Source organism: Gekko japonicus, unplaced genomic scaffold (assembly GCF_001447785.1).
Source record: "Gekko japonicus isolate JY-2015 unplaced genomic scaffold, Gekko_japonicus_V1.1 scaffold677, whole genome shotgun sequence".
Lineage (NCBI taxonomy): Eukaryota > Metazoa > Chordata > Lepidosauria > Squamata > Gekkonidae > Gekko > Gekko japonicus.
In genome coordinates, this window is record NW_015159730.1 from 233,757 (window position 1) to 261,025 (window position 27,269).

Sequence of the window (27,269 nt, forward strand, 5' to 3'; positions counted from 1 at the left end):
GTCTTCCTGGATGTCAAAGGGGTGACAAGGACTTCACAGGGACAGTCTAGAGTCTCAGTGGCATCACCAAAAAGACCCTGTTGTACCTGGCCATCTGCTTAACGCTTTGGATGAAAGTGACATATGAATCAGGGCCTCATCCTGGCTCTCCGGTGTGATCTGAACATCTGGTTAAGCTCAGGCTGGAGGGGGGCGGGGGCTTTCAGCTATCGTGATCCCAAACAATCTGGGATATCAGAAGGTGAAAACCATTAACTGCCATTCGTCACAGAAGAGAGCCCAAGGGTTGCCAACCTTCAGGTGGGGCCTGGAGATCTGGAATCATAACTGATCTCCAGACAACAGAGATGAGTTTCCTGGGGAATAAATGGCCGCTTTGGAGGGGGAGAGTGTATGGCATTATGCCCTGCTGAGGTCCCTTCCTAGGTTCTACCTCCAAATGGACTCTAATATGGGAGAACCGGGTTTGATTCCCCCACTCTAGTCCACATGCAGCTGCTGGTGTGGCCTTGGATCAGTTACAAGTTCTCTCAGAGCAGTTCTCTCAGAGCTCTCTCAGCCCCGCCTACCTTACGGGCAGTGTTCCCTCTAAGTCGAGTTAGTGTGAGCTGGCTCACCGTTTTTAAGCCTCCGGCTCACACATTTTTGTCTTAGCTCAGGAAGGATGGCTCCAGAGCAAACTAATTTATGCAGTAGCCAAGTTGCTTGCTCACAACTTTAATGCCAGTAGCTCACAAAGCAGAATTTCTGCTCACAAGACTCCACAGCTTTGAGGGAGCATTGCTCACGGGGTGTCTGTGGTGGGGAGAGGAAGGGAAAGGAGGTTGTAAGCTGCTCTGAGACTCGCTTTGGGTTGTGAAAGGTGGGGTATAAATCCAATCTCTCTTCTCTCTGTCTCTTCCTAAGTGAAATAATGCATCCTTAGATTCCTGACTATACTATACAAGTATGTAACATACACGAGTACTGCAGTACCATGCAGTGCCACCTGATACCCACTGAGTTCCTTATGAACTATTGAGAAATAGGGTGATGATGTTTTCTGGAGTATCTTCAATCAAAAGAACATCAGCTTTTAAACCAGCCCTGACCAGGATACTGCTGAATAAATGAATACAACACGGAGAGAAAGGGACTGTGAAATGGCTACGCATCTTATTCCCCCCCCCCCCATGCTGAAATGTGCAGAATTGCAACAAAGCCTCGCAAAGGCACATGCTTAGTCAGTGTTATGCCCGTCAGGACAAGATTCCCCAGCCAAACAAGCCCTGATGTAGAGTACAAATTCGGCATGCAACAGCAGCCTGTATGCAAAATGTAGAAAAGACGGCATTGGTGCTACTTGGGGTGTGTGGCGGATGGGGTTATTCCTCAAGAGAGGAAATGCAAATGTGAATCTACATCGCTTCAGAGCCTAATTACATATTCAGCACAATAAAGCAACTGAGACTGAATGGAGAGAATCCAAAACAAGACCTCCCCCTGTGATCACCGGTGCCAGGCCGGCTTAGAGCTGGGGACATTCACACCCTACTGAGAACTCCTGTCCTGTGAATACCACCACATGTTGGAGAGGTTCTCTCACACACACACCTCTGCAAACATTTAAACCCTTCCCAGAGATCCAGCATTAAGCATATCCACATGCTTTGTTTCAGCCACCTCCCATTGTATCTTACCACTTCTCTCCAAAGATCTCGCAGTGGCACTGACATGGGGCTGGCCCCTCACATCCCTCGACTACATTGTGTACTGTCTCTCTATGGATCAATTTCGTTGGAAGAGAAGGACTTGATGCTGTCCCTTAGCCTCAGCCTCCAGAAGAAGTCAACAAAGAGTTAGAGAGATAGACAGGCAGATTCTTGGCATACTCCCTGTTTATTCTTCTGCTGCTGTTCCTTTGCTGTGTAGGCTGATACTCCCAGGGATCAATTTATTTCCTTTCGGCCTCTCTCTCTCCCACACACACAAAAAAGGAGCACGTTTCTCCACCTTTGGCACCAGGGATGCATGCTTCATCTACTTCCACCAAAGGTAGTTAGAATAGGTATCTATCCCTATCTCTCACCTTTGCTATCTAGAATGCAGTTCCTTAATAAAGGTACTCTTGTTAGTCTGAGACTGACAAGTGGCTCTGAGCAACTTTATAACTTTGACAGCACACACAGAACAAAGAAAGCTACTGCTGCGTCTAGCCTTGTGCACTCTGCTAAATTGACACAGGCTTTACCATACCAGTGAATCTAACAAACTTGACAAGTGGGAGTCTTTAGCACTTATATACCAGAGGAAAGGATCTTTCACTGAGACCCCAAAGAGCCACGGCCCCACAGAGCAGAAACTGAGAGATAGATGGACTGACACTTTCCCTATGAGGAAAGGTTAAAGCGCTTAGGGCTCTTTAGCTTGGAGAAACGAAGACTGAGGGGTGACATGATTGAGGTTTATAAGATTATGCATGGGATAGAGCAGGTAGAGAAAGAGGTACTTTTCTCCCTTTCTCACAATACAAGAACTCATGGGCACTCAATGAAATTGCTGAGCGGTCGGGTTAGAATGGATAAAAAGAAGTACTTCTTCACCCAAAGAGTGATTAACACATGGAATTCACTGCCGCAGGAAGTGGTGGCAGCTACAACCATGGACGGCTTCAAAAGGGAATTAGATAAGCATATGGAGCAGAGGTCCATCAGTGGCTATTAGCCACACGGTATAGATAGGGACTCTGGGGCAAGTGATGCTCTGTCATCTTGGTTCCTGGCGGGGGGGGGGGGGGGAACAGTGGGAGGGCTTCTAGTGTCCTGGCCCCACTGCTGGACCTCCTGATGGCACCTGGTATTTTTGGCCACTGTGTGACAGAGTGTTGGACTGGATGGGCCATTGGCCTGATCCAACATTGGCGTCTCTTATGTTCTTATGACAGTCTGACTTGGTATAAGGCAGTTTCATACATTCACAGCTACCCAGACAGCTAAGCACAACATCAAGAAATACTACATCTGGTGATTAGCTTGGTCCTCCAAACGGAACTAGCCAGATGGGTGAGTCTGGCCCAAATACCCAGAATCCCTGGGATATTGAGAACAGACCTGTCGGTGTCAACCATTTTAGATTATTACGCTTTCACTCAAATACTTAAGCCTCTTTGTCCATTCCTGAAGGAGACGCAAAAGGGTCAGTGAGATCCATATGAGACATGTCAAAAGGCCTCTTGCCCAAGCCCCAAGAGAGGTGAAAATGGAGCATCCCCATAGCATTGCGCCTCAACGGGGGCTGGCAGCATGAGCCATCTGATGTTTGCTTCGCCAGCCCTTCCAGCGCCAAACCGAGACTGGCTTCCCTTAACGAAAAACTTAACAGCTATTGTGAACGTTCTCTGACAGGGCCTTTCTCCACATGCACACAGCAAATGAACAGCTGTTTCCTTAAAGGCACGCACAGAGGGGGGAAAGCTCTGACAGTATCATTAAAGAATAATTAAAACTGTGAATTTGAAAAGAGGGGGAAGAAGGGGGGGGGGAGCCAGGGAAGAGCAAACAGCCCTGCTGTGCTCTTTACCTCCTACGCTGCCGTCAACATCCAATCCTCTCCCACCCCACATAGAAACAGGACAAGAAAGGCTGAAGGACAGAGAAGAGGCAGAAAAGGAAGAAAGGGTTTTTTTTAAAAAAAGCCAACTATACTGGCATTGCCAGGGCAGAGAAGAAGGGCTCTCTCAGCCCCACCTACCTCACAGGGTGTCTGTTGTGGGGAGGGGAAGGGAAAGGAGTTTGTAAGCCGCTCTGAGACTCCCTTGGGTAGTGAAGGGCAGGGTATAAATCCAACCTCTTCTTCTTCTATTTTGCTTGGTTCTTCCAATATCAAAGTTCCTGAAGAGGGGGGGAGGGGGGAAACTTAAGAGCAATTCACTCCCTAAATTATTATTTAGAGAGCGAAAGCCTTTTCTAACTATACTACTTTTCATGTTGAGGTAAATATATTCCACACAGAAACTATAACAAACGCATGACCTGTCGAGAAACATCCATTTAAAAAAATAATAAATTACATTTTTACCTAGTCTTTTCCTTCAAAGAGTCCAGAGTAGCAATATATGGGTTTCCTCTTCCCCATTTTTCCCCCTTCACAACCACCCTATGAGGCATCAGAGAGAAATCCTGAGGGTAAATTCTTTCAGCAAATTTAGATGTGTTTGTTTTAATTCTGCACGGGGTTTTTGTTTTAGTTCTCGAAGTTTCTGTAAAAACGGAGTGTGTCTTAGTTTGTGATTTGTACATATTACTCTGTGTTTTACTCTTCCTACCTGGACTGGTATATTTTGGGATCTCACAATCTAGTTGTTAGCTGCCTTGAGTCTGAGGAGATCAGGTGGGATACCAAGGTCACCCAGTGAGCTCCACGGCTGAGAGATCTGAAGCATAGATTGCCCCGGTCCTGCTGAGAGATCTGAAGCATAGATTGCCCCGGTCCTGTTAAAAATTTAAAACCACAGAAAAACATGCAATTAAGTTAACTGATCTGGAGTCTAGGTTACCAGCAGCCTGATAAGAGTTATGTGAACACGATTAATATACAATGGTGTTAAGAGGGCAAACATTTTAAAAAATGTCTGTATGCTCATCATATTTGATTTATGGGCAGCTTTTGTATAGGCCACAAACCATTTTTTGTCAGGATGTTAATTGATCTGCTATTTACTGTAAAGGGAAGTCGTCCATATTTTCTTTCTCCAGAGGGACAGGTAGAGGGTAACCCAAGTCTTTTTTTTTTTTTTTGTCTTAAGCACAAGCCTAAGGTTACCATGGTCCTTGTCCTTTGTTCTAATTTGAGTTGTCACTGCACTGAAGGAAATTTGAACATCATATGGGGGTCAGTTATTTAACTGTCAAATGACTCCTCCATGTGGTGAAGGAGAAAGGAGAGTGCTTCTTCTAAGATGGCAGCCACTGTCAGCAGTACTTCTAAGTAACATATGAAGAAGAAGAAGATATTGAATTTATACCCCGCCCTTCACTACCCAAAGGTGTCTCAGAGCGGCTTACAAACTCCTTTCCCTTCCCCTCCCTACAATAGACACCCTGTGAGGTAAGTGGGGCTGAGAGAGCTCTTGACAGAAACGGCTCTTTTTCAAGAACAGCTCTTGTCGGAACTATGGCTTGCCCAAGGTCATCCAGAAGCTGCAAGTGGAGCAGTGGGGAATCAAACCCAGCTCTCCCTGATTAGACTCCGGGCACTTAACCACTACACTAAGACTCTACCCTACACTACACTAAGAGCGCTCTCTCTCTCTCTCTCTGTGCATGTGTACTTTCAGAATTTCAGTGAACGGGTACAAGAAGGACTTTATAGAGACATTTGGCCAAGGGACGTCCAGCTGGTTTCCCTCCTTCCAGCTGCAAGTGTCGGATTAGGACCTGGGACCCAGTCCTCACTGAGGTTCCCTGGGGAATTGTGGGCCACTTTCCCGTCTCTCTCACACCCTACCTCGCCAGGTTGTTGCAAAGATAAAAGAGCAGGAGAAATCCATCTGTGCTCTCCTCGGAGGAAAAGTGTAACTGATCTTCCTATAATTTTGGCAACTGCCTGTTTGTTGCAGTTTTCGTCAGATCTCTTGTAGGACTTGCAGTGGGGCTGAGAGACCTCTCTCAAGAACTGCCCTTGAGAGAACAGCTCTGACAGAACTATGGCTTGCCCAAGGTCATCCAGCAGCTGCAAGTGGAGGAGTGGGGAATCAAACCCGGTTCTCCCAGATTAGAGTCCACGCACTTAACCACTACACCAAACTGGAAAACAAACACCTTGTCTGAGAAACCCACTTTCTAATTAACTGGGGGGGCCCAATCATCAGTGATCAAAAACACTTTTTAATTGCCTGGGGTAACTGACTGGCTCAAGAGGACATCCCAGTTATAATCGGGGAGTGGTGGATTGAGCCAAAACTCAGACAACCTGGCTGTGCGTTATTAGCAACGCAGATAGTTTATTAAAATAACACAAGGGTGCAAAATGTTAACTCTCTATACATTTATAAAAGACTCTCCCACCCCACAGTTATGAATCAGTTCCCAACTACATGAACTGGCTTTCTGCCTTTTCTCGCTTTCTTCTTTTTCTTCTTCAAATTGCCAAGCTTCGAGTCAGTCTCTTTGGCACTGCCTGGTGGTAACTTTGGCTTCTTGGCCACAGAGCCCTGCTGCTTGGGGGCTTTGTTCTGGTTGTCTCCTCCTCCTCCTCCTTTCTTTCTTTTGTTCTTTCTCTTCCTCCTCTTCTTGGCTGGAACAGCCTCCGTGCCATCCGCAACGGCCTCCGCGCTCTTTTCAGCACTGTTCTCCTGAGGCTGCTCAGGAACCTTTTTCCGATTGCTGCGCTTCTTGGAAGCTGGCAGGAAACCCTTTTTCTTCCGCTTCACAGGTTCGGCCTCAGTTGGGTTCTTTGGCTGGGCTGACGCCTTCTCCTTTGCCGGCCGCCTGTAAGTCAAGAGTGGAAATGTACGTATGGTCTCTGTCAACAAGAGGCTGAACTGAACAAAAGAGCTTCACTTGATGGACTTCACGCTAGGAAAGGATGTTAAAGCAAAACAGACATTCGTGGACAGAACGAAATTGTCTGCTTCATCAGTACTAGATGTTCTGGAGCAAATAAGGAGTATAAATTGTTCTACGTTCCCCGTTCCTTTAGCTAAATTCCCCACTGTGGCAGAAAACAGTAGTTGGAGATAGAGATGCCAGCCTCCAGGTGGGACCTGGGGATCCCCCAAATTACAGCTCATCTCCAGACTACAGAGATCAGTTCCCCCAGAGAAAATGGATGCTTTGGCGGCTGGACTCTATGGCACTGTACCCCACTGAGGTCCCTGCCCTCCCCAGGCCCCACCCCCAAATCTCCAGGAGTTCCCCAACCTGGACCTGGCAACCATAACCCCCATCCCCCACCAGTGGCCCGGGGGGGGGGGGACACACCTGGTAACCCTTGTTGGGAGAGCACTGCTCCGTGGGTAGTAGACTCAGGACAGAAGAAAGCAAGGCTATTTTTGGGCAGGAACGCACAGGAACGGAGTTCCGGCTGGCTCCTGAGTTGGCCACGCCCAGCAGGAACTCATTAGCATAACAGGCCACACCCAACAGCAGAAACTCATTAGGATTGGCTACATTAGGGGTGTGTGGCCTAACATGCAAAGGAGTTCCTGCTACAAAAAAAGGCCCTGGGTTTGACCACAAACAAGGTAAACAGAATAAGAAGCAAAAGGTGGGTGTGGCTGGATGACCGCATTTCTGGTAACATGGGGGTGTGGCCTAATGTGCTAATGAGTGGTGCGGTCAGAGTGGCCTAATATGATAATGAGTTCCTGCTGTTGGGTATGGCCTATTATGCTAATGAGTTCCTGCTGGGCTTTTTCTACAAAAAGAGCCCTGGAAAGAAGCTATAGCAAGAGGTGGTCCTTCCATGATTCAAAAGTGAGAGCAGGCACCCAAGGCCAGAGTATATGTTTCTGTGAACTTGGAGTAATCTTAGGTTTGCAGGAAAAAATACACAAAATTGCCCCCCCAAACCGTGTGTGTGTGTGTGTGTTAAAATCCTCCCCAAAATAGCTGGTGACACCTGTGCAGACATCACATTAAAGGAACACATGAAAGTGAGGGGGGGGTCGATCAACAGAAGAGAAGAAGAAGAGATTGGACTGATACCCCACCCTTCACTCGAAGTCTCAGAGCAGCTAATAATCTCCTTTTTCTTCCTCTCCCCACAACAGACACCCTGTGAGCAATGTTCCCTCTAAGCTGTGGAGTCTTGCGAGCAAAAATTCTACTTTTTGAGCTACTGGCATTAAAGTTGTGAGCAAGCGATTTGGCCACTGCATAAATTAGTTTGCTCTGGAGCCATCCTTCCTGAGCTAAGATAGAAACGTGTGAGCTGGAGGCTAAAAAACTGTGAGCTAGCTCACACTAACTCAGCTTAGAGGGAACACTGCCTGTGAGGTAGGTGGGGCTGAGAGAGTTCTTCGAGAACTGCTCTTGAAAAAACAGCTCTGAGAGAACTGTGACTGACCCAAGGTCACTCCTGCAGCTGCATGTGGAAGAGTGGGGAATCAAACCAAGTTCTCCCAGATAAGAGTCCACACTCTTAACCACTACACCAAACTGGACCCCTTATTAGCTACAGATTAAAATAACGTCCAGGGGTAAAAAAAAATGTCAAATGTTCTCCAGAATGGACCAGCTTGCATTAGACCCTGATGTTCATCCTCTACCTCTAGCCACTTTACAAAGTGCAGGTGAGATCTCAGCAGGTGCAGTCTGGGACTTGGGACGATCTGGGTTGACGCCCCAAGAGGCAGACCGAAAGCACTCACGTGAAGCCCAGGAGCGTCATGACGTTCCAGTAGACGTTCCAGAGTCGTGTGGATTTCCCAAATCCCTCGTGCTGACTCAGCGCTTGCAGCACCTCCCGCAAGTCTGTCAGGTCCACGTTCAGCTTCTGGAAAAGGGGCATAAAACCAGGGCACTTGGTATGCAGCAGCCCAAGGAGAAACAGATTCTAAACTACAAAGGAAGAAACCGTGCAGATCTGTCTACAGCGACCCAATTCTGTGTGCTGTGTCAGCATGGTGAAGTCAACATTGGGAGGATTTTTCCCCTCCATCGTTTTGATGCGACGAAACGCTCTTTTCAATGGGCTTCCCCTCCTGGACTCTGACTCACACCACGGGAGAGTGCACTCAAAAGGAAGATTCACTACTTCCAAAAAAAGAAGAAAAGAATCACCTTGAGGTGACATTACTGAAAATATATATATCAAAGTGTGTGACTGGGGCTGACATCGAGGGCTCACCTGCCCCAAAAGCAAACATGGAAGGATGTAATTTTTGTGCAAGTCAGATATGCACACTACTGTTCTTCATGTCATTACTGTGGGCCTAATCGGATTCACTAGAGCTGCAGTGGCTCAAGTGGTTAAGACGCTGAACTGCAGGCTGTGGAACATCAGTAGCTCAGCAGTTCGAGACCCAAATGTGCCGCATGACGGAGTGAGCTCCTGTCTCTGCCAACCTAGCAGTTTGAAAGCAAGACATTGCAAGTAGATAAATAGGTACCACTTCAGTGGGAAGGTAACAGCGTTCCGTGCGCCTTGGTGTTTAGTCATGCCTGCCACATGACCACGGAAACGTCTTCGGACAGCGCTGGCTCTTCGGCTTTGAAACGGAGACGAGCACCGCAACCCTAGAGTCGGACTCGACTGGCTTTCGAGCAAGGGAACCTTTACCTTTTTAATCGGATTCACTAACAGACAGAGAACATGAATTACTGATCCACTGACTGAATCAATTAAAAAAGAGAGACCGATTCATATTCTCTCTGCAATGTCCCTAAGTAGGTAGAGAGGAGAGGGAGTATGCCCACAGGTATACCTCCTCACCTTCAAACATCTGCATTCAGCAGAACTCCTGCACACTGCTCTGTGCGCACACAAAAGTACAGGTTCCTAGGCATCTTATGCATGATTCAGAACCATGTTTTCCAATCATGTGCAAAATGAGAGATAGCACAGTGCAGTTGTTAGAGTGCTAGACTACAACAGGGGAAAACTCTGTGTGTTGCCCTGAGCTCTTGGAAGAAGCGTGGGATAAAAATGGAGAGAGAAAAGTGTATATTTATGAGGATCTGATGCGTTCCTTAATGAGCAAACACCAAGAAGGCCTCACGGGCACGATTCCACTCACCCCTATGCACATTCAGCCTAGGAATATCTGCCCAGGGTTCTCATTTGAACAGAGTTACCCTGTTTGCCTACAGGAAGGCTAACTTTTTTGCCCAAATGTGCCGTCAAGAAAAAGAGTGGTCTGTTTTAATTTGCAAACGGCATGGAAAAAAACTGTGTAAAACTTTTTTTAAAAAAGGATTGTCTTACATTTAGGTTCCTTTCAAGTAAATATGGTACTTTTCAAAATAACCTGCATCAAGCACCCCATGGCAATGCTCCCTCTAAGCTGTGGAGTCTTGTGAGCAAAAATTCTACTTTGTGAACTACTGGCATTAAAGTTCTGAGCGAGCAATTTGCCTACTGCATGAATTAGTTTGCTCTGGAGCCATCCTTCCTGAGCTACGACAAAAATGTGTGAATCGGAGGCTAAAAAACTGTGAGCTAGCTCACACTAACTCAGCTTAGAGGGAACACTGCATGCAGGCATCCTTATCAAGAGAGACTTCGGGAGTACCAAAAACCATCAGGAATTGTCTTAATTTTTTTTAAAGCACCTTCAGAAAAAGGAGGAGGAGGAAGAGAGATTGGATTTATACCCTGCCCTTCACTGCCCGAAGGAGTCTCAGAGTGGCTTACAATCTCCTTCCCCCCCCCCCACAACAGACACCCTGTGAAGTAGGTGGAGCTGAGAGAGCTCTTTCAAGGACTGCTCCTGAGAGAACAGCTCTGAAAGAACTTGTGACTGACCCAAGGTCACATAGCAGCTCCATCTGGAGGAGTGGGGAATCAAACCCGGTTCTCCCAGATTAGAGCTCCCGTTCCCAACCACGACACCAAACCGGTGTGATCTGGATAAAGGGCAAAGGTAAACAACAAAGAGCCAGGAAGGAAGAGATGTACAGGTACCTGCTGAGTCACAGTTCTCAAGAGAAAGTTCAGGAGCTCCAGACACTTGAGGACCTTCTCCTGGTCTACTTTGACTTTGAACTCGCTCACCATCTTCAGAGTCTGCAAGAGGAAAGCAAAGGTCAAGTCCAAGAACTTGACACCCAAGTTCAGAACAAAAAAACATGTGAGGTTTGCTGGAAAGTGGTACCCAGTTTTAGACTATTTGTCCAATCAGCAATTTATTACCTCTGAATGGTCCCGATTTCATAAATGGATTTAATGTTTTCCTCTCTGTTGAACTGACGTCTCTTCAATCGATTATTTCTCTATACAGATACGTAGGAAATACTTACCCTTAATTTTTGTATCGCTTTATTTCAGTTAGAAATGATGTCTATCATATTTATTATATTTTATTTTGCTTCAACGATCAGGCAACAGTATATTTTACTGCTACGAAAACATAAATTGTCTATATCCTTAAATTTCTTGGTCTACGTATGTCTACATGATCCTACACAATGTTTACATGTATAACTGCACTATGTTGTAGCTTTATCTGTTACAGTTATGACTCAAAACGATAAAAAAATTTAAATTAAAAAAAAAGTCCAAGAAGATTCCCTCCTTTGTAGGAAGGGTCCCCAAATATTATCAAAGTGAGCCTCCCAAGTTTGGAAAACCCGGGCTCATAAAGTCAAGCTCCATGTTCTGTAACCAGGGAAGGAGGAGTTGAAAAAGACAAACCCGTTTTTCAAGGAAGAGGCAACAAAATAATGGAGACAGGATTGTGTCACAGAAACCCAGCACGCCAGGGTGGAGGCTTGCCTTGTCCTCTCTCTGGTCTACAACCTCCGAGAGCCTTTGACAATTTATTCTGCTTTCCACAGCGCAGAAGAGGTTCACCCTCACAGTCCACCAAGGTGCCTAAGCATCGAGTATGGACGTCGAGTATGGTTACAGGCCAGATCACACGGGCACATCTATCGCTTACTGATTTGCACACGCAAACGAACACATCAGACAGGCATCATTAAGGACTGTTATTGGCTGATCTCAGTGCAAAACACTTTGTGCAGCTGAATGCAAAGCTGCCCAAAGAGGAACTGCAGAAGTGCCACTCTCCCTGGACCACACCGCCTTCAGACTGCGGGCAGGAAATGGAGGCAACGGGTCCTCCATCGCATTCTCCTCCGGGTGGTTACGGGTCAGTCTCCCTCCCCTGCTTTCTCTCCGAAGATCTTGGCTGGTTTGTTTAGTTCTGCTGTGATGTTCCATTCAGTCACTCTTTGCTCTTTTAAATTATTGGTTTGCAGAGGTCCGTCCCCCCTGCAACCAAGTAGGCCTCTTCTTTGCCCATACTAGGTATAGAACCTCCATGTATAGAGACAGTGTACCTCTGAATGCTAATTTCTGGGGGGAATGGGATCAACAGCAACGACTTCACGGATCATCTAGTTGCTTGCGGAGTGAAACAGGACGCTGCACAGATCTTTGGTCCTGCAGCTTTAGTGGGAGACGAGGCAAAAGCCGGAGAGGTTTGAGCTACTCTCAGCACCTCCTCTAAATCTGCTCTGCTAGTGTTTGGAGCCATCATTGTTTCTTCTTTCCTTCAAGTTAATTGCCCACTGCCAGACCTGGGGGACCCTGCCCAGTGCAGGGTCGCTGCATTTATCTTTTTTTTTGAACAAAACTTTTATTTTTTGGATATAATAACACATTTAACATTGGCTTTCACTTATCCAATACCCATATTTCCCATCCTCCCCCTCCCTTACAAATGGCTTCCCGCAGTGCTCTGCCCTTTTTCCCTTTACCATACTTATATTTGCTTAAACATCTTAAAGTTACTGAATTTTAAAGATAACGCTTCTATCAATATTGTTCTAAATACAATAAATTGTGTTTAACGTCCCAGTTTTCCTCTAAGTAGTCTTTAAAGTCTTTCCAATCTTCAAAAAATTCTTGATCTTCTTTGTTGCTCAACTTTCTTGTTATTTTATCAATTTCTGCCATAAATAACACTTTTTGAATCCAGTCTGAGATCTCGGGCGTCTTCTCTTGTTTCCAACATTATGCATATACCATTCTCGCCGTTGTTATCAGGTACCAGAACATGGGGGTTTTTTGTATGTTTAACTCTTCCATTTTCAATCCTAGCAATAAAATCTCTGGTTCTTTTTTAAAATTACACTTAAACATTTTTTGCATTTCACAATGGATTTTTGACCAGAAATCTATCGCTTTTTCACATGTCCACCACATATGATAAAATGAGCCCTCATGTTTTTTTACATTTCCAACGCTTGTTTGACATATTTTGGTTCATATTTGCTATCTTTTTCGGTGTCATATACCATCTATACATCATTTTATAACAGTTTTCTTTAATATTGGTACATGTTGATATTTTTATAGCATTTTCCCACAAATATTCCCAAGATGTCATAGTTATCTCCTTATTGATATTAAGAGCCCATTTAAGCATTTGCTCTTTAACCATCTCATCTTCTGTATACCATTTTAACAGGATTTTATACATGTTAGAAATCATTTTTTCCCCTCTGTTCTCCCAGGGTGGCTGGATTTATCAATGGGTTCGGCATCCATCGCAGCCGCTTCAAGATGATCCTTCCTCCTGATCAAAACCATTCTTGGAACTTCCGTTTTGCAAAGAGATCTGGGACAGGTTATTTTCCAGTAAAGGGGGGGGGGGAGGAAATAAAGCATGTGGTGGGTGGGGAGAAGACAGCTATGGCACTGCAACTCTGAGACTTCTCCAGAGCCAAGGAACCAACCGTACCATCTCCAGCTGGGTCTTGGCTGCTCTTGAATAGCAGGAATTGTTCTCTGGGGAATCAGCTCACTGCTGAAGACTGGGGCGCCCTCTATTTCCCGGTTCTACCGGCTACGGACGAAGTAACCCTACCCTAATTCCGGACGAATCTGCAATTATCAGGACACATTCCAGAAATGACTGTAATGGGATCCTACCCCAACCCCATTGCACAAGGCTGAAGTATGAAAGTGTTTGCAAAAAAACATAATTTACATCACTCCACCTTTGAGGAGAGTAATTAGAAAGGCAAATGCCGGCAGGCTCCTGTGTCTTTGCATTTAGATGGTTTGGCTTTAGTGAAGGGGGGAGGATGTGAACAACACACCATGCCTCAATCTGGTTTGGGGGGAGAAACATGCTTTCTAGTCCCACTTGGAATCTGAATAATGACTCACTACAGTTATGGAACTGCATTAATTGGGGAGGGGGAGAACAGAGTGAGGCATCACACACCCACTCTCTCCAACAGTATGTGTGCGCTCACATAGAGGAGAAGAAGAATTTGGATTTATACCCCGCCCTTCACTACCCAAGGGAGTCTCAGAGCGGCTTACAAACCCCTTTCCCTTCCCCTCCCCACCACAGACACCCTGTGAGGTAGGTGGGGCTGAGAGAGCTCTGACACAAACTGCTCTTTTTCAAGAACAGCTCTTATCAGAACTATGGCTTGCCCAAGGTCATCCAGCCAGGTGCAAGTGGAGGAGAGGGGAATCAAACCTGGTTCTCCTAGATTAAAGTCCATGCACTTAACCACTACACTACAAAAACACACATTTGCAACATGCACATGCACGCAGAGTCAATGAGGGGGCAGACCACCCTCCCTTTCACTGCAAGGTATCTTTATCACGACCAGAAAGCACAATGCAGACATTCTATACAACAATTAACACAGGCTAAAAGAAAGGCCCCACCCCATGGGAATAGGACAGAAGTTCATCTAGCCCAGGGATTCTGAACCCCCAAGGGGTCCATGGACAGATTTCAGGGGGTCCATGAACTTGGATGGGGGGGGGGGGAAATGACATCTTTATTTTCCCTAACTTCTAACTGAAATTGAGCATTTCCTTCCATTATGAATGTAGGCCACAAACCACAGTCGTATTAGTGGTACCTGTGACTTTCTCACCAATAGAAATTGCAGATATTTCCGTATCACATTACAGTTGCTGCAGATATCTCAAAATTATCCCTACACTCATCGCTACTTCGAAAGGGTCCATCGGCTTCACCAGACTGCCAAAGGGGGTCATGGCAGAAAAAGTCCTGTCTAGTCCAAAGTCCTGTCTCCCAAGCAGAGGCTTCTGGGAAGCTCACTAACAGCAGCTCTCCCTCAGGTATACTGTCGCTGTACATGGAGGTTCTGCTCCTAACCATCACGACTAAGAAGAACATCAGTCGGATCAGACCACAAGTCCATCTAGTTTTGCATTCTGCTTCACATACTGGGACTGGCTGCCTACAGCATACCGAATTCGCTTCAAGGTGCTGGTTCTCACCAATGAAGCCCTACATGGTCAGGGGCCAGCATACCTGAGGGTCCGCCTTTCCCCACATGTTCCCCAGAGAGCACTGCGTTCAGGGACGTAAAATCTCCTAGTGCTCCCTGCCCCGAAAGAGGCCAGAGTGGCCCCCACCAGGGCTAGGGCCTTTTTCTGTGGCAGCTCCACCAGGGTCCTGCAAAATTTACTTCAATTCCGCAGGGGCTGCAAGACGGAGCTCTTCCACCAGGCATCTGACGACATTTAACGTCTAGATATAACACTGGAGCCTCCCTGGGATCTTTCCCATCAACTATGTCTGTACTAACTGACTCTTGCTATGAAAATATTGGGATTACGATTGCCATCGCATAGGAATGTATGTATCGCACTTTAGATTTTATGTTTTTACATTGGTTTTTTAAAAAAAATTATGTAAGCCGCCCTGAGCCTGCCTTGGCTGGGAGGGTGGGTAATAAATCTAATAAATAAATAACAGTTGGTGCTTTGAGAAAAGCTCACAAGCGGGATATGACTACAACGCCCCTTTTCCTTATCTGCACATGGAGGTTCCCCCACTAGGTACAGTGGTTAAGGGTTATTGACAAACCTCTTTTATAGAAGTGTCTGCTTCACAAACAGGTAAACCCAGGGATGGTCAGCAAATTCCATATGCTAATTATTCCGTGATGTGTGAAGAAGTACCTCTTTACCCGACTAGAATCCTTTTTCTTTTCTTTTCTTGCTGTCGCGTCACAGCTGACTAAGGGCGACACTGTAAAGTCTTCAAGGCAAGAGACGTTCAGAGGTGGTTTGCCGTCGCCTGCCTCTGCGTGGCAACCCTGGCATTCCTTGGTGGTCTCCCATCCAAATACCGAACAGGGCCAACCCTGCTTGGCTCTGACACCTGATGAGATTGAGCTAGCCTGGGCTATCCAGGTCAGGACTAGAATTTACGGCTAAGTAATCTGGAGCTGCGGTGGCTCAAGTGGTTAAGACGCTGAACTGCAGGCTGTGGAAGGTCGGTAGTTCGGCAGTTCGAGACCCGAGTGTGCCGCGTGACGGAGTGAGCTCCCATCTCTAGTTCCAGCTCCTGCCAACCTAGCAGTTCGAAAGCAAGAAATTGCAAGTAGATAAATAGGGACCACTTCGGGGGGAAGGTAACAGCGTTCCGTGTGCCTTGGTGTTTAGTCATGCCGGCCACATGACCACAGAAACGTCTTCGGACAGCGCTGGCTCTTCGGCTTTGAAACGGAGATGAGCACCGCAACCCTAGAGTCGGATCCGACTGGCTTTCGAGCAAGGGAAACCTTTGCCTTTACCTAATCTGGGGCAGCAATGCCTCCCCCCCAAAAAAACTGTAAAACCTAAGTTGCTTGCAGGTCTGTGCTAGTGATAAACTTGGCATTCCTCGCCGATCCCACTCGTGTTATTCAGGGGGCCCCCTTCTCCCAGAGACCCAACCTCATATATAACTAAGATCAGCCTGTCTCCCCGACTGCTCAGTATCCAAGAGGAACTCCAGCCAAGCTGCATTCCTTCTGTCTGCCCCCCCCCATCCCAAAAGAACAGCCACACAAATTCACGAGGGAATCCTCCTCCCAGATGTCAGCAACTGGCTCGGCTGTCCAGCCTCTCTGTACTGCCTAGTGCCTCCAGGTGCGCCCTAGTGTTGCCACGGAAACACCTTCGCCGAGCAACACGCGGTACCCAGTACCATCTCCATTACCGGACTGGTACGCCTTCCCGGAATTGCCACCGTAAATTGGGCTTGTTCTTTGACAAATGCTGTTATTTATAAGACAGCATCCCCCTCATTTGCCAGAAGAAATCTGACTGCTTATCAGATCTAATAAAACATGTATGCTTTTATTCATCGGGGAGAAGTCCTGGGTTTGGCAACACAGAGATGCAACGCACAAACATCCACGCACAGAGCTGCATGCAAATGTACTTTCACATCCATGCCAGCTTGCATCTGAGTCCACAAATATTTGCGGGGGGGGGGGGGGACAACACTATAAGGTTTAAAACCGGATCCCAACCAGAAAAGCAACCCAAGAGTGTTGTGGGGAAAACCCCTTTGCCCAAGAATTCACTGCAATATTTCAGGCATTGTGACTACACTTCATCCACAAGCAGGGACCCTGCTGCGAACTCACAGCTGGAAGACACAAAAGGGTGAGGGGAGGAGCCATCGAGCTCTAAGAACAGAAGAAGAGTAGGTTTTTTTATACCCTGCTTTGAGGAAGAAGAAGAGGAAGAAGAAGAAAAGGAAGAAGAGGAGGAGGAGGAGGGGAGATTGGATTTATACCCCGCCCTTCACTACCCAAAGGAGTCTCAGAGCGGCTTACAATCTCCTTTCCCTTCCCCTCCCCTCCCAACAGACACCCTGTGAGGTAGGTAGGGCTGAGAGAGCTCTGAGAGAACTGCTCTTTCAAGAACTGCTCTGAGAGAACTTTGACTGATCCAAGGTCACCCAGCTGGCTGCATGTGGAGGAGTGGGGAATCAAACCCGGTTCTCCCAGATTAGAGTCTGCGCACTTAACCACTACACCAAGCTGGCTCTCTACACCAAGCTGGCCTCAAAGGAGCCTCACAGCAGCTTACAATCTCCTTCCCTTCCCTCTCCCCACAACAGTCACCTTGTAATGCAGGTAGGGCTGAGAGAGTTCTGAGAGAACTGTGACTGGCCCAAGGTCACTCCAGCTGGCTTTATGTGGAGGAGGAGTGGGGAATCAAAGCCGGTTCCTCTCGATTAGAGCCCGCTGCTCTCACCCACTACCCCACACTGGCTCTCAGAGCACCCAAACCCTTGGTTATTCTAATGTCATGCAGGGCAATGGGCTTCCGACTTCACCCCCAGCTAGTAAATCACACCACAAGGTATTAAGCTGTGGTTGGAAGGCAGCAATCAGGCACTCCTCCGCTATGGCTGAAGCCAGACCCAGCTTTGAGTCCTCTCCTGCTAGCTGGCAATGGCAGGAAAGTGAGAATAATCACACCTGGACTCACCTCCAGAAGAGAACCTCTCTCTCTCTCTCTTCCCAGCTGACAAGCCAGAGGGAGAAGTGGATGGAGACCTTGCTGAGACCCCTCACCCACCCCATGCAGTTTGGTGTAGTGGTTAGTTTGGTGTAGCGGTTGAGTGCGCGGACTCTAATCTGGGAGAACCCGGTTTGATCCCCCACTCCTCCACTTGCACCTGCTGGATGACCTTGGGCAAGCCGTAGTTCTGTCAGAGCTGTTCTTGAGAAAGAGCAGTTTCTGTCAGAGCTCTCTCGGCCCCACCTACCTCACCGGGTGTCTGTTGTGGGGAGGGGAAGAGAAAAGAGTTTGTAAGCTGCTCTGAGACTCCTTTGGGTAGTGAAGGGCAGGGTATAAATCCAATCTCTTCTTCTTCTTCTTTTACCTCACCGGGTGTCTGTTGTGGGGAGGGAAAGGGAAAGGAGTTTGTAAGCTGCTCTGAGACTCCTTTGGGTAGTGAAGGGCGGGGTATAAATCCAATCTCTTCTTCTTCTTCTTTTACCTCACCGGGTGTCTGTTGTGGGGAGGGAAAGGGAAAGGAGTTTGTAAGCTGCTCTGAGACTCCTTTGGGTACTGAAGGGCGGGGTGTAAATCCAATCTCTTCTTCTGCTTCTTTTTCATTCCCATTACGTTTCAACTGGTATTTGCAGGGGACCTTTAAAAGGTGGGGAGGGGGCTCTTTTCGGTTGAAAAAGTGGGATAATCACACAATAAATACTTTTCGCCTTGGTCTCGCCACTCACGTCCACTTCTCCACGGCACCAGATTTATGCCACTGGCAATCTGCTTGGTTTAAAATAGAACCGGTGACGGATTGAAACGGACATGCCCTCAAGCTCCCTGCTCGAGCAGGAGGACAATGGCCAAGCAACCCCAGTTCCGCCGGAGAAGAGGGCAGTATGTTGGCGGGGAGTGAGGTTTTGTTTGGAAGGTACCACAACCTTTAGCTCAACAGCCGCTCGGGCGGGAGTGGGTGGGAAGACTCTGCCCTAATGGGCTCCTGGCCAGTATGACCACACGTGTGTGTGACAGATTTAGCCTTCTTTTTAGCCAAAAACGAGCTTCAGCAGACTCAGGAATCAAAAGTTCAAGTGGCAAGCGATGTTCCCTCTAAGCTGTGGAGTCCCGTGAGCAAAAATTCTACTTTGTGAGCTACTGGTATTAAAGTTGTGAGTGAGCGATTTTGGCTACTGCATAAATTAGCTTGCTCTGGAGCCATCCTTCCTGAGCTAAGACCAAAATCTGTGAGCTGGAGGCTAAAAAGCTGTGAGCTAGCTCACACTAACTCAACTTAGAGGGAACACTGGTGGCAAGTGAATTTCTTGAGCTGAAACGTGGTCGAGGAATGTCTGGCGGCTCCTGCCCTCCCCCTGGTAGTACCTGAAGCCACCTCCTTGCTTGACAGCAGCGTAGTCCACTGTGGCTGCCCTCTACTGAGTCAGGCCACTGGTCGATGAAGACGTGTGGCCTCTTGTGGACCCAGGGAAATGCCGATCGTCACTTTGGGGTCAGGAAGCAACTTTCTCCAGGCCAGTTTGGCCAGGGATCCTGGAGGGTTGTTTTTTTTTGGCCATCTTCTGGACATGGAGCAGGGGTCACTGGGGGGGATGAGTTGTGAATTCCCTGCATTGTGGAGAGGGTTGGACTAGATGACCTTGAAGGTCCCTTCCAACTATGATTTTAAGATCTGTACTGTAAACGCTGACTGGCAGTGGCTCTCTAGGGACACAGGAAGAAGTCTTTCACATCACTGGCTGTCTGGTAACTGGAAATGCTGGGGATTGAACCCAGGACCTTCTGCATGCCAAGCAGATGCTCTACCACACCCCTTCCTGCACCCAGGCAAAGCAGTGACAGGGAAAGCAGTTAGTGTCTTCCTGTTCCTGGAGCGTTACCTGCTCTTGACGTCTCTTCAGACCTTTCCTGATTAGGAAAGGGGACGCTTAGAATTTATTTTTATTTTTTTAGCTGAAGTTCTCAGGGGCAGAACTGTTTCCTATTTCAGTTTTCCAAGCTGTGTGCAAAGACAGATGAGCTGCCTCACATCCCACTCAGGTTGTCTGCTCGTCTGAGCAGGGCTGAGGGCTTGTAAGACATCCGACCCCTTTTGGTGGCAACGCCACACATTTTAATATACTTGTGATACAAAGTCAAGCGCCCTTACGTAAGCGCCCAGAAGCCCTACAGCTAACTGGAGATGCTATTTCGGGGAACAGAGTCTCTCGGACAGATTTCTCCCAGTCTGTTGTCTCCTGACCGCGCAAGACACACATGCAGCACTTAAAACGGGTTGCCAGACTGACACGACACATCTGCTCCTGGAGCCATGCGCCACTTGTATGCACGCTAAGAAGCATATCACTTTTGTCATAATCAGGGGTCATTAGCATAACTTATTAGCATAGTTTATTTGCATATGCCACACTCCCTGACATCACCGGAAGTGTGTCAGAAGGCAACACCCACCGCTCAGGCGCCATTGGACTGTTTTGGATTGCTAGCTATTGGGGGGGGGGGGGAACATTCAAATCTGCCCTCACAGAGGAGGAAGAGCTTGTACCTGAAGGCAGGCCGGGGGGGGGGGCCCTCTGCAATTTACCTGGCTGCTTCTTGCCCCTCATGGCCCGACTGGGAGCAGGGGGCGGGGCTTGTTGCATGTGCCCACCCCCTGGGCTCCTTACTGCCGGAGCTCCACTCCTGTGCGCTCCCGCAGGAAATGACCCCTAGTCATAATTAGTTGTATACCAAGGGCGGCCTCACTGAAATTTAGTAAAAGCTGATGACTTCTCAGTTGGGGGGGGGGGAGAGGAATAACAACAGGAAACCTCACCCCATTTTTGAGTGGAGACCCGCTGAACCTGACTCTCACCTCCCGACTGCCAATAAGCAGTCCTCATTGCCAGTCCTGCACCCCACCTTGGAAGCCAGAACTCTTACAGGGTGGGGAAGTAACTGCCAACAGGAGAAGTATTACTGAGAAGCCAGGAGAACTACAGGTCCCATCGACCCTGGCAGGAGCGAATGATGGGGAAGACTGAAGATTCTAATTGCCAGAGAGATCCTCTGTTGCCCAAGTCCTTTCACAATCACGCTACTGGTTACTCGCAGAGGGGGCTTTGCAAAGGGAAGAGGAAGGAGAAGGAGAAGAAGAAAGAAGGAGAAAGAGGAAGAGAAGAGGAAGAGATTGGATTTATCCCCCGCCCTTCACTTGAAGTCTCAGAGCGGCTTACAATCTCCTTTCCCTTCCCCTACCCACAATGGACACCCTGTGAGGTAGGTGAGGCTGAGAGAGCTTTTTCGAGGACTGCTCTTGAGAGAATAGCTCTGAGAGAACTTCTGACTAACCCAAGGTCACACCAGCAGCTGCATGTAGAGGAGTGGGGAATCAAAACCGGTTCTCCCAGATTAGTCTGCACTCTTAACCACTACATCAAACTGGCACAGTAAGGACTGTGACTTAGAAAAGAGGAAGACCGCTGCCCCCATCTGAGGTAGACGTTAGCATCATATATGCCCCACTAAGATCTTGGGAAAAGCTTTCCAAATGCTTTGCAGAAACGCTTGGGGAAAGTGAGAGCTAAGCCCTGTCTGCTGGCCCTCCAGGGCAGCCGGGTGGGCACTGCGTGGAACAGGATGCTGGGACTGGGAGGGATTCCTGGCCTAACCCATCGGGGCTCTACTTATGCTCACCCGTCACTAAGGCAAGTGAGAGGCTCCGGAAAAGCAAGGCCCAAGGACAGACTCCAGTAAGAGTGACTGTCGAACAAAACCAGCTATTTCCAGATATACATCCACAAGCCACACCCTTCTGTCCCTCTCAGTTTTAGCTCCTCCCACCGATCCTAATAAGCAGAGGTCATTTCGGGGGAGATCGCGGGGGATCGCAGTTCCCCCGGGTGAGGTACGGGGGCGGGGCACATGACGAAGCCCCGCCCCCTGCTTCCGGCCGCCCCGCTTCCAGCCCTCATTCAGCCAGGAGGAGGCAGGAGAAGAGGGAGGGTAAGTTGCTTCCTCCCTGCCTCTCCCCACCCCTGCCTGCCTGGGGCCAGGGAGGGCCTTCGCGGGGCTTCCTTGCACTCCCGCCGGCCTTGCAGGTCCACCGCCGGGCCCCTCATGGGGCTCGGCAGTGGAGCTGCAAGGCCGACGGTGGCAGCCGGGACCTTTGGGAGCGGGGTGTGTGGCCTTATGACACACTTCCGGTGATGTCAGGGGGTGTGGCCTTGACACACTTCCGGTGATGTCAGGGGGTGTGGCATATGCTAATGAGTTATGCTAATGAGTTCCCCTAGCTCTTTTTCTACGAAACGACCCCTGCTAATAAGCCACACATCCTAGCTCTGTTGCTCCAGGGTGCTGTGCATGGTGACCCACTTCCCCTTCGTACTCAGGCCTGGTTTATGCTTAGCACTGGAGAGGCAAGCCAGCTCCCCTGGGAGACGGTGCCCGTGAAAAGCAGCTACTTGTGCTTCGGGTGCCTATTAGAGATCCATAGTCCTTGCAGTTGCGCTGCCGTGCTAATTAAGCACGTGCTGATGATTTCCCCGGGCGGCAGCAGAGTTTCAATGAGACGGAGATGCTGCGAAGTCACGCAGGGACGCTACCTTGCCTTGCCAGCGTCATATTTAAACCGAGCCTCGTTATGCTTGCGAGAGATGGGGAAATACCTTCCTCTTCTTCTACTGAATCAGTCTATCACAGTCAGTCATCGTCTACTCAGACTGGCAGTGACTCTCCAGGGCCTTAAAGCAGAGGTCTTCCATATCACTTGCCACCTGGTCCTTCCAGCTGGAGGCGTCACGGATTGAACTTGGGACATTCTGCATGCAAAGCAGATGCTCTCCTTTGAGCCACAGCCCCTCCCCACAGCCTCACCCTGTTCTGGGCTGCCACCCTCTTAATGCCAGGGTTGCCAGCCAGTCTGAACAGACAGACTTCTTCTTCGACATGGCTGTGGACAGTCACTTCTGGGGTTGGATTTCCCACCCCTCATCTCCTGGCCCAACCTTCTCCTCCTGCTCATTTCCTTGCTGGAATTCAATAATGTATTCTGCTCCCCTAGGGCCCAGCCAAGGAGCTGCGGTGGCTCAAGTGGCTAAGATGCTGAACTGCAGGCTGTGGAAGGTCAGTAGTTCAGCAGTTCGAGACCCGGGTGCCGCATGACGGAGTGAGCTCCCGTCTCTAGTTCCAGCTCCTGCCAACCTAGCAGTTCGAAAGCAAGAAATTGCAAGTAGATAAATAGGTACCACTTCGGTGGGAAGGTAACAGCGTTCCGTGCGCCTTGGTATTTAGTCATGCCGGCCACATGACCACGGAAACGTCTTCGGACAGTGCTGCTCTTCGGCTTTGAAACGGAGATGAGCACCGCAACCCTAGAGTCGGATTCGACTGGCTTTCGAGCAAGGGAACCTTTACCTTTAGGGCCCAGCCAGGATTCTTTGGGAACCTGGTACTGCTGCAAATAGACACAGGATACTAAACTAGATGGAACTTTGGGCTTCTTACATTTCCATGAAGCTCGGAACACAGGCAGGCTTCAGTCAGGAGAAGTGCCTGGAATGAATGTTTCACGCAATTTTATGAAAAATTATATGCCTCAAAGATTCCCAAGAGTCCAGATATCCAAAACTTCCTTCAGAGCAACAACTTAATAAATGAACTCAAACCGGAACATCGCGTATGGATGGATAAACCCATTACTAATGAAGAGGTCCTCACAGCGATAAAACAATCAAAACCAAACACAGCACCTGGTAGTGATGGGTTTGGACCAATGTTCTACAAAACTTTCAAAATACTATTAGTAGATCATCTGGTACGTACGTGCAATGCTGTTTTGGATACGGGCAATTTACCAACCTCTTGGAAAGATTCACACCTAATCACAATACCTAAGGATAATAAGAACCGGGAGCTTCCATCTTCGTATCGTCCAATTGCTCTGTTGAACTGTGATGCTAAGCTGTTTACTAAAATTTTGGCCAACCGTCTCCAGGAAATCATCTTAGAATATATTAATCCAGACCAGACAGGATTCATATCTACAAGATCACTGATAGATAATATCAGACGGACTCTGAATGTGATTACTCACTGTAAACAACAGATTACAGAATCTCTATTACTCACTATCGATTTGGAGAAAGCGTTCGACAGCTTGGAAGTCCCATATTTACAGACGCTGTTAGAAAAAGTGAAACTTGGGGCAAAGTTCCAGACGGCGATAACTGCTCTTTATGCTAATCCATCTGCAAGGATACTAACAAATAATTTTCTAGGCAGACCTATTCCTTTACAACGGGGAACCAGACAAGGCTGCCCTCTATCACCTCTGCTGTTCGCGTTGGCGATTGAAAATTCTACTTCGGTCGGAGATCTCACCTCTGTGACTTGATTGGTGCTCTCTCTAATCAGCTCCTCCCATTCCTCGTCTGTAATGGAAAGTCTGAACTGCCGGGTCTGTAGGGCTTTCTGTAGAAGCATGCAAGCCTGACCCTGGAACAGAAAAAAAAGACCACTGAAATACTGCAAAAAAAATAAAAATAGCCAGGAAGTTTATTTATTAGATCCAATTTTTATACTGCCTTTTCCTGTAAATAGGACTCGTATGTTAACTGAAGAATTTATTTTGATTTTTTATTTCAAAAGGATAAACCACGGGTCCCCCAAGTGAAGTAGAAGAAGAAGAAGAAGAGGAGATTGGATTTATACCCTGCCCGTCACTTGGAATCTCAGAGCAGCTTACAGTCTCCTTTCTCTTCCCCTCCCCACAACAGACACCCTGTGAGGTAGGTGAGGCTGAGAGAACTCTCAGAGAACAGCTCTGAGAGAACTTGTGACTGACCCAAGGTCACCCAGCTGGCTGTATGTGGAGAAGTGGGGGATCAAACCCTCTTCTCCCAGATTAGAGTCCACGCTCTTAACCACCACACCAAACTCTGGTGCTTACGGGCACTGTGGCGCCCGCTGATACCTTTTCTGGTGCCCACCAAGTGTTTTCTAGGAAGTGGGCGAAGCCAGGCAGGGCTTTTGCCCAACAAGTCTTCTGACTGGCTGTGCAAATTCTTAAAAAATGTTGCTTTGGCAGCAGCTGCCACCACAACATAAAGATCTTCGCTGTGTGACTGAAGTTAAGCTGCAGGAATAATGTGTGTGGTTGGCTCTGCCTCCTGCGGCAGCCATTTTGTTTCACGCTGTGTCAGCATTTCCAGATGCCCACAGGAGCAGAAAGGTTAGGAACCCCTGGAAATAAACAATGGAGTGGAGGGAAGAAAGGGAAAAATAAAAGCACCCTCTGTCCAGTCTTGAGCTCCTGGGAAGAAAGAGAAACTGTGGTACAAAATTTAGATTGTCACACTAGGATGACTCACGTTCCAATCTTTGATCTAACAGCTAACTCAGTAGATGTCCTTTTGAAGACATGTTTGAAGAAGAGATTGGATTTATACCCCGCCCTTCACTACCCAAAGGAGTCTCAGAGTGGCTTACAGACTCCTTTCCCTTCCCCTCCCCACAACAGACACCCTGTGAGGTAGGTGGGGCTGAGAGAGCTCTGACAGAAACTGCTTTTTCCAGAAGACCTGTCCCAGAACTATGGTTTGCCCAAGGTCATTCAGCAGGTGCAAGTGGAGGAGTGGGGAATCAAACCCGGTTCTCCCAGATTAGAGTCCGCGCACTTAACCACTACACCAAACTGGCTCTCCTTCAGTTGGCTTGTAATTCTGAAAATAACCCTATCAAGTCAGTACTATTACCCCCACACTGTAAATATGGAGGCTGAGAGGGCTTACCATAAGGCAACTAAGCAAGTTGTAAGCACAGCTGTAATTCAAATCACTGAATTCCCAATCTGTTAGCTATTTCACTGCCCAGGACACCCCAAATTTAGTCCTGGGCAAAGGCATAGTGCCAACAGTACTCAGCAGTGCCCGTGCATATCAAATTTAGTGGGCATCGCCAATCATAAGTTGCCAAGCCCACCAAACTGTGCTGCTTTTGTTTGTTTGATTCTGAGACCAGGGTAGCTGTGCTCAACAGACTGTCCAGAGGCCGCCCCAGCACCTCGGGGATTACTGCAAGCACACTGGACTGTCCACTGAGCCCAGTGGCAGGATGGAAAAGCTTTGCCCAAAACTGAGACCCGTCTGCTGTGCTGGGAAGCCCAGCAAATGAGGCAGGTTACTCAAGGGGAGTGCAGGGCTAGACTTTAGGCTTGGTTCTGCCCCTAGCTGATACACAGGCCCCAGGTGGGGGGGGGGGGCATGGGAGAAGGTGCCAGCTGGGCTCAGGCCTGTAGCTACGGTGGGGCTTGGGGGGGGGGCTCTGCCCCCTTTCGTAAAGGCACATCCCCACAAGAATGTCTCCTGTAAATGCTTTTCAATCATTTTTAAAATGTTTTTAAATGCATGTGCTCCTTTAAGCAGAGGGGGGTGCTGTAGTTGACTAATTCCCACACTGAACAAGGGGGTTGGAGTAGGTGACCTCTAGGATCCCTTCTAACTCTGTGTCAAGAAACTGGTCTCCTTTAAGAGAGTTTTTTCTGCCTAAGTGTTAGCTTTCTTGACTATAGAAGTCATCCCCCCCACCACCTGCTGGCTTGTGATCAGGACTGTTGCTCAGGCTGGCAGAAGTGATTAACTTGCAGAGGGCTGTGTGCAAACCAGTCTTGGAATTAAAGGCCTTGGAAGTCCTGATATTACACCTGAGTGTTAAGAATGCCAGCCACCACAGACATGGGGAAAACCTACCGTTCTTTCAAACCAAAACACAACCACATTATCTTCACACTCCATGCTGGGTTAACAGAACCCATGTGAAAGCAGCTGGGGGGGGGGGACACACACAGCCACTGTGGGAGGCAGAAAACCATAGTCATGCTGCAGGAACCGGAATCATTAAACGCTTGATGATACAGATCTCCTGCCCTCAACAGACACTGATATTCTCTCTCCACAAAGCCGCTTCTGACGGTTTCTCCTCTGAGGCAATCACTTTGAAGACGGGAGGCAAAAGAATGACGCGGGACCGTCGACTTTTCCTGATTCAGCATCTCTCAGCCAAGCCTTGCAATACAGAAATCTTGCAGGGAAGGGAAGAGGTTTCTGTTTGTGTGTGTAAAACGCTGCGAAGTCGCAGCCAACTTATGGCGACCCTGTAGGGTTTTCAAGGCAAGAGTCCCTCAGAGGTGGTTTGCAACTGCCTGACACTGCTTAGCAGCCCTGGACTTCGTTGGTGGCCTCCCACACAAGTACTAACCTGGACTGACCCTGCTCAGCTTCCAAGATCTGCTGAGATCAGGCTAACCTGGGCTATCCAGGTTTCTACTTTGCCATTTCCCC

At 48.2% G+C, this 27,269-nt stretch overlaps 1 protein-coding gene across 1 annotated transcript in view; it reads right to left on the bottom strand.

Annotated features, from left to right (window-relative positions):
* Nucleotides 1-5,930: 5,930 nt before the first annotated feature.
* MYBBP1A (MYB binding protein (P160) 1a) overlaps nt 5,931-27,269 on the bottom strand; it is a 78,374-nt gene continuing 57,035 nt past the window's right edge. The window contains exons 24-27 of the mRNA XM_015428536.1: nt 24,313-24,426; nt 10,606-10,707; nt 8,351-8,475; nt 5,931-6,467 (exon numbers count right to left, since the gene is read on the bottom strand). Coding sequence (XP_015284022.1) covers nt 6,059-6,467; nt 8,351-8,475; nt 10,606-10,707; nt 24,313-24,426 — 750 coding nt within the window. The 3' untranslated portion in view covers nt 5,931-6,058. The remainder of the gene's footprint in view (nt 6,468-8,350; nt 8,476-10,605; nt 10,708-24,312; nt 24,427-27,269) is intronic.